At 40.4% G+C, this 8,099-nt stretch overlaps 1 protein-coding gene across 1 annotated transcript in view; it reads right to left on the minus strand.

The window, feature by feature from the left end:
• Positions 1 to 7,750, minus strand: part of LOC107484688 (1,4-dihydroxy-2-naphthoyl-CoA synthase, peroxisomal-like) — a 9,907-nt gene extending 2,157 nt beyond the window's left edge. The window contains exons 1-2 of the mRNA XM_052260151.1: positions 7,459 to 7,750; positions 7,259 to 7,383 (exon numbers count right to left, since the gene is read on the minus strand). Of these exons, the coding sequence (XP_052116111.1) occupies positions 7,259 to 7,383; positions 7,459 to 7,750 (417 nt within the window). The remainder of the gene's footprint in view (positions 1 to 7,258; positions 7,384 to 7,458) is intronic.
• Between the last annotated feature and the right edge of the window lie 349 nt (positions 7,751 to 8,099).

An 8,099-nucleotide genomic window follows, 5' to 3' on the forward strand; every position in this document is an offset into this window, starting at 1 on the left:
AATCAGGATGTAAATGATTTTCTACCCAAAACTAGCTTATTTCCTAGGAAAATGCAATGAAACTACCTAAAAACAGTAAAGAAAAGGTCAGTGAAACTGGCCAAAATGCCCTGGCATCACAACACCAAACTTAAAGCTTGATTGTTTCTAAGCAAGTACTGGAACAAGAGAATGATGAATGTAATCTCCAGAGAAATGAGTCATTCTTGTAGAAGTCATATTACTGATTTTATGGTGGTTTCATGCATAGCAACTTAGGTTCATTCCACTGCTGGCTTTCAGACCTTTATCATCTCCTAACATACTCACTTTGTTCTATCCCATGAGACCTTTATTTATTGATCCTTTTATTGTTATTTCAAGGGTTGTTTGTGTTCTTCAGGCTAAGTGCTCTGTAAGGGGGCAACTCTTTAAGATAAGTTTTCAGCCAACACTCCCGAGCCAGTTGGTTCAAGGTGCTAGGTGTTGAAACACCCCTAAGGACTTACTCCCTCAAGTCTCTCCCCCATACATACACACCACAGGCATCTGGTTCATTTATTTTCTTCCTTGAGACCTTGGTGTCCAGCACCTCTTTGGCTTACTAAGTGTTCTGTAGTGAGGGTTACTCTTGATAGTGGATTTTCAGCTGATAATCCCGGGATAGTTAACCCAAGTTACCAAGTGATAAAGCACCCCTAAGAGCTTATTCATCCAAGTAGATCCCCCACACAGGAGCACCACAGACATATGTCTTAAGGTAAACCATTGGTGCCTAGCCTTATTGCTTATTCTTTGTCTTTTGTTTTTCACTCCCATTGTTCTTTCCTTTTTCTCTTATTAGGATCTTGTTGTTATCTTAGTCTCATGGGTATATCAAAAGTAAAATATTCAGGATAGATAGTTGTCATCTTACCCTTGTTGTTGAATCAACTTAGCTAACTTAGGATTACCCCCCAAAGATTCATGAATACACTTCCACATTATGGGCTCCACTCTAGTCTTTTAGAAACATAAACACTCATTCTCTTTTCATTTGATTTAAAAGACAAGCATACAAGTAAGTAAATGAAAGATGCAGTGACACTCCAACCAGAATCATAAACCATTTTCAATCAAAAGCTTAAAAGACAAAATTGAAAAATGCTTAAGCTAATATGGAAGCATGTTCTATTTCATACAAGATCTTCCTTATTCAAGCATAGAGAAAAGATGGAGTAAAGAAGGAACTCCACCACCTTTTACTTTTGTGGCTGTCCATGCTCTTTTTCTTGTTCTCCTTACGTGCTCGAACTTCCACATTTGATTGCCCAATCAATCACCTTCAATGCTCCTCTTCTTTTCCCTATAAAATAAAATGAGAAAAGTAAAAAGGAATGTCTGAACCAAATTGAATTCTATGGTTAGCATAATAAAAGCAAGAAAAAGGGTTTTTTTGTTTATTCATGAACTCCGACTAACTAACTAACTGCGTATCCTTATATGCACATTGGTGGCACCATAAGGTGACACCAAACTTAGTTTTGAGCACTGTGATGAAAAGTTGTGTTCAAAGCCTTTAGAATAATGCTTTGAACACCAAACTTGTTCTTCACTATATTCTGCATATCAAGAATTTCACATGTGTTTGTCAAGTTTCGGTTGGAATTCATGAATATTGATTTATTCACTATTTTCTCAATGCATATAAAACATGGGTTGCCTCCCATGAAGCGCTTCTTTAGCGTCACTAGCTTGACGTTTTGCTTTCATCAAGGAGGTTGGTAGTGCTTGAAGTCTTCTCCTCTGGCAGTGGACTTATATCCATTGGTTGGATCAATTATCTCTACATGCTCTAAGGAGAGAACTCTGTTGATGGTGAAAACCTTAGGTAACTGAGATGGCACAATAGGGAGATTAGGGTGGATGTCTGTGAAGTAGGCTGAGATTACTTTATCCCCTGGAGAGAAATCTTCCGTAGGGATCTTCTTGTTCCGCCACCCCCTTGGTACCTTCTTCTTTGCCCCTGGTGCTGTTTTCTTATTCTTGGTGACCTCCTTTTTTTATGAGCTTTTGTTGATGTCCTCACATGCCTCTGGTGGCTTAGGTTCTTCCAATTTTTCCTTGACATGTGGCACTTGCTGTTTGCCTTGTCCATCAACCTAGTGAATCTCAGGATGAGCTGGCTGTGCTTCAGTGCTTGCTTCTTCCTTTAACAGCTCATCATGATGTTTGCTTGATTCCTTGTACTCTTGGTCTTCTTCTTTGAAGACATTAAAGCTGAGTTGCTCATCATGGATTCTCAGTATTAGCTCCCCTTTCTCCACATCTATGAGTGCTCTAGCAGTAGCGAGAAATGGTCTACCCAGTATGATTGGGTGCATGTGACTCTCTTCCATGTCCAGGATGACAAAGTCTGTTGGGAGAAACTATTTTCCAACTTTGAGCAACATATTTTCCACCACTCCTATTGCTTGCTTTTGAGTCTTGTCGGCCAACCTTATGACTACATCTGTGGGTAGTATCTCATTGATATGCATCCTTTTCACCAGGGATAGGGGCATTAAGTTGATGCTTGCTCCTAAATCGCAAAGTACTCTCTCAAAAAGTGTCTCCCCTATGGCACAAGGGATGTGAAAACTCCCTGGGTCTCTTCTTTTTGTAGGTAGCTCAGGTTGAATCAGAGCACTACATTCTTTGTTCATCACTATAGTCTGGCCCCCCTTGAGTGAACTCTTCCTGGGAAGAAGTTCCTTCATATATTTGCTGAATGCTGGCATTTGCTGAATGGCCTTGATGAATGGTATGTTCACATTCAAGGATGCAAACAAGTCCAAGAACCTTGAGTATATTCTCTTTCCCACAGCACCCTTATGTAGTTGGGGAAATGGTGCATATAGTCTCAGCAGCTCCTGTTGTGAGATTTCTGGTCCTTGATGGTCTTTCTTCTCCTTCTCTACTAAGGTATCTCCAGGTTGTTCTGTCAGATTGCTTGGCTTGTCTTCAGTCTCCTTATCATTTGTAGTGACCATGTTGCAATCCTCCCATCTTACTTTCTTCGTTTCACCTCTCAGATTCTTCTCCGTGTCACTTGGGAAGCTATCAGTGGGTCTGGGAATCTTCTCAGATAAATATCCCACTTGGAATTCCAGCTTCTTGATTGCTTCTCCCCGATTCTTCATACTGGCTCGCACCTCCTCTTTGAACACCTTATTATCTTGAATGTCTTTGCATATGCTTTCAAGGAGGGTTTCTATCTTTGAGATTCTGTCATCAAATGATGGTAGGTTAGGATTAGGGGTAGATGGATGAGATGTGTTGATGTGGGGGTGTTGATATGCCCTCTGTGTGAATTGTTGATGAGCTGCATTGTTGTTGGAGTTGTAACGTCTCTGGTCTTGGCTTTGCTCTTGCTGATTCTCCCACCCAAAGTTTGGGTGGTTCCTCCATCCAGGGTTGTAGGTCTTTGAGTATGGATCATGGTTTTGTCTAGGTGAATTCCCAATGTAGTTGGCTTGCTCAAGGTCCTTTTCTTCAACTTCTTCTTGGGTTGATGATGAGGTGGTGATTGCTGCTACTTGACTTCTTTCCATTTTCTTGGTGAGGTCAGCTAGCTGCTTGGTGATGACCTTGTTTTGAGCCAGCAGAGCATCTACATTGTTTAGCTCCATTACCCCTCTAGTGTTCCCTCTTTCGGAAGCATAGAAGTAGTCGTTCTCAGCTACAGTTTCAATGACATCTATGGCTTCTTCAATGGTCTTCTTCTTGTTCAAGGATCCTCCAGAGGAATGATCTACTGCCTTCCTTGATTCATATGACAAGCCTTCATAGAAGATATGCAACTGCACCCATTCATTAAACATATTTGGTGGACACCTTCTTGTTAGGTCTTTGGACCTTTCCCAAGCTTCATAAAGTGTTTCCCCATCTTGCTGTTTAAACGTCTGTACTTCAGTTCTCAGCCTATTGATCCTTTGCGGGGGGTAAAACCTTGCCAAAAACTTATTCACTACCTCCTCCCAGGTTGTCAGGCTTTCTTTTGGGAAGGATTCGAGCCATTTGAATGCCTTGTCCCTGAGTGAGAAAGGGAACAAGAGCAGCCTATAGACATCCTGGTGGACTCCATTGGACTTCACTGTGTCACAAATCCTCAAGAAGATGGTCAAGTGTTGATTCGGATCTTTTTGAGCACCTCCTCCAAATGAGCAATTATTCTGCACAAGAGTGATGAGCTGAGGTTTTAGCTCGAAATTGTTGGCATGGATGGTTGGCTTTTGGATGCTACTTCCACAGTTCCCTGGGTTTGGGTTGATGTAAGAGCCCAAGACTCTTCTATCCTCCCCACCAGGATTTGCTCTACCTCCTCCACCATGGTTGTGAACCTCTTCCTCACGATGGTCTTCCATGGTTGTTTCAAAGTATTCTTCAAAGTGTTCCTCCTCTTCTTTAGTACCAACCACACGTTTTTCTTTTGCCACCCTTCTTAATCTCAAGAAGGTTCTCTCAGGTTCAGAATCAAAGGTAGTTGAAGCCCCGCCTCTTCTCCCTGTCATACAACCAACAGAGTACAAGCAAAGAAAAGAAATGCAGAGAGTATTTTGTTAGGATTACTGTTAGTGTCAGTGATGCATTATATCAAACAGTTAGTGGGGTTAGTGAACTGAATTGTAAATAACAAAGAAAAACTAAGAAACAGGGGAAGGGAGAAATTAACTAAGACAGAAAGCAAATTACTCAAACAGAAAATTAAATCAAACAAAACAAAAATGCTCAATCTAGTGATCCTCTAATGTAATCATTGTTGATGCACAACCAATCCCCGACAACGGTGCCATAAACTTGATCGGGGGAAAATTTGTCTCTCAACAAATCTCCATTCGGCAAGTGTACCAAATTTGTCGTCAAGTAAAAACTCACAATAGAGTGAGGTTGAATCCTACAGGGATTGATTGATCAAGCAACTTTAATTAGAGGAATGTTCTAGTTGAGCGAATCCATGAATAGAGTTGATACTTGCAGAAAATAAAATGGCGGTAAAGTAAATGACTGAAATTAAATTGCAGAATTGTAATTGGGAATGGGGGAATTGCTCATAAAAGTAAATTGCAGAAATTAAAGAGAATGGGTAAGATCAGAAATGGGAAGTCCAGTGGGCTCAGGAGATGTTGCATTCTCCGGATCAATTTCATTCTCATCTCTTCCTCAATCAATGCACTCATTGATCTCCTTGGCAATCTTAAGTGATTGAACAACAATTTCTTGTGGTTCAATCTCTCAAATCTTGATCAATAGCCAATTCCTTGGTCAATTGCTCATGAGAAGAGATGAAGCATGGTCACTGATTATACCACATGCATTTCCCAAATCAAGTGTTAAGAGGGTTATAGCCACATACCCATCCACACCCAATGTGGTCCAGCATGAGAAAGCATTTCTAGCTGATCTCTTCATTCCTCTTTCAAGGTTCCGAAGAGATCCAAGTTTGAATAGCTTATTTTCCAAGATAACTATCCAATTGGATGAAGATCGAAAGCTTTCAAGTAAAATCAAGAGGAAAGATAGAAGAAGAATAATGAAAACTAGTATTGATCCATAAAATTACAACAGAGCTCCCTAACCCAATGAAAAGGGTTTAGTTGTTCATAGCTCTAGAAATCAAATTCAAAGATGGAGAATACATCCTAAAACTAGAAGTGCAGAGAAAGTAAAAATACAAAGAGTAGTTATATTTTCTAGCTTTCTGTCCATCCCTAAACAATTCAAAGCTACTCCTATATATACTATTCTTCTCAGCTTCTAGTTGGCTCTTCAAGTCTTGGGCCTTTGGGTCTTGAGTTTGAAGCAGTTCCTTTCTTCATTTGGGCTTGGCCTTACTTGCAGAGAGAAATTGTGAAGTGGGTAGAGACTTTAGCTCAAGACGTCAGGGGTGTTTAACATTTAGCGAAAGTGTAAGTTCGAGAACGTTAGTGACAATTAACATTGTCACTAACGTTCCAATGCACCCCTTACCTTCACGTTAAAGTCCACGTTAACTGAGTTAACGTGGCTCTTGCCAACCTTCGAGAACGTTAGTGACACTCAACATTGTCACTAACGTTCCAGTTTGCCCCTTGCTTCATGTTAAAGCTCACGTTAACTGAGTTAACGTGGCTTCTAGCGTGGCTCTTGCCAACCTTCGAGAACGTTAGTGACACTCAACATTGTCACTAACGTTCCAATGTGCCCATAGGTCACACGTTAGAGTTCACGTTAACTAGGTTAACGTGGCCTCTAACGTGGCCACTCTTAGCCATCCCAACGTTAGTGATAATGTTGAATGTCACTAACGTTGGCCCATTCTTCATTCCTCATCGTTAGCTTCCACGTTAACTAAGTTAACGGGGAAGTTAACATGGCTCTTGGGGGTTGTGTGGTTGCTTCAACGTTAGTGATAATGTTGAGTGTCACTAACGTTGTCGACAACTCTTCATCTCTTACGTTAGCTCCCACATTAACCAAGTTAACGTGGGAGTTAACGTGGTACTTTGCACCTTAGGTCAACATTAGTGACAATGTTGAGTGTCACTAACGTTGGCTTCTCTTCCCTCTTTAACGTTAGAGGCCACGTTAACTAGGTTAACGTGGCTCCTAATGTGGCCATTTGTGAGCAATTGCCAACGTTAGTGACAATGTTGAGTGTCACTAACGTTGGCTCAACTTTTCTTCTCCACGTTAGTGTTCACGTTAACTTAGTTAATGTGACTCCTTAACGTGGCATTGATGGCTTTTGAGAGTGTTATTGGCAATCACTTTTCTCCTTAGCCTTGCAAGTTACTCCCATTCTTTGCTTCCTTTGTCCTGAAATCAAGCAATAAAGTGCATCAAAGTTCTAATCCAAGCCATGGGGAATGCAATATAAATTTTGTCATTCAAATCATGCAAAATCCTCATGAAATCATGTAAAATGCACAATGCATGCTTGAATCAGGATGTAAATGATTTTCTACCCAAAAATAGCTTATTTCCTAAGAAAATGCAATGAAACTACCTAAAAACAGTAACGAAAAGGTCAGTGAAACTGGCCAAAATGTCCTGCCATCAATGTTCCATTAAACTCATTTTAACACCAATCACTTGAATGATCATCCGACTCTAAGAGTAAATTTGATTGGATAATAGTATATCAAAATTAAACTCTAGTTAAATGGGGCATCAACCCCAACCATTTGGCCTGAATCCATCTCAATTAACCTTAATTTTTGAGGTCAACGCATCAATTTACAGAATTTCTGAAAAACAATGGAGTAGGGAGGAGGCATACCTTGCCAGTAAGAATGACAACCCCAATAGAACTATCATGCCTGGCATCATTGAAAGCACGAATAAGTTCCTTAACTGCATTGGGTCGAAAGGCATTCCTTCTCTCAGGCCTATTAATACTAATTTGCAACCACACTAACCCAATCATAAAAATCCAAAATAAAATGAACTTAAAAAAGTTGAAAGCTGAAACCCAAACCTTGGCTATGCCATCCCCAACAGCCTTCTCGTAGATGATGTCAGTGAACTCCTTGTCAGAGTCAGCATCGGAAGCGATGACCCTCCAAACGACGTCGTGGGAGGGAACATCATCGTGAGCACGTTCGTAGCTATCATTTCGGGAAGTTGAAGAGTTACAGAGGCCAAGTTGGAGTTGGTTGTGGGGATGAAGAGAAGGGTGATCAGATTGAGAAGAGGTACCAATGTGGTTGACTATGGAGGCGAGTCTCCTGGTCACGGTGTCAAGTACAAGCAGGTTCTTCTTCTCTGCCATTGAAGCTTTTTTGTGAGAGATAAAAGTTATGGTTAGTTAGTTATGCACGAATGAAGGGAAGCATAAAGCATTGGTGCTTTTTTCTTTTTTCCCCTAACTTTTATTGAAATTAAAGGGAGAGAGTAGATTGGAAGATTTCATACCGTATTTTTGGATAAGATAAGCTGATAAGGGGAAAGAGAGTTACTGTAACGGCACAGTTACTGTTGACTTCGCGCCAGAAAAGAGTGTGTGCTTCTGAAAAGTGAAAACAATAAATAAATAATTTCTAAGTGAATATATAAGAAATCCATGGCCTATTATATATGTCATGTGAGTTTGGTGTTTAATGTGAAATAATTCAGATAAA

Source organism: Arachis duranensis, chromosome 4 (genome assembly GCF_000817695.3).
Source record: "Arachis duranensis cultivar V14167 chromosome 4, aradu.V14167.gnm2.J7QH, whole genome shotgun sequence".
NCBI classification, from domain to species: domain Eukaryota; kingdom Viridiplantae; phylum Streptophyta; class Magnoliopsida; order Fabales; family Fabaceae; genus Arachis; species Arachis duranensis.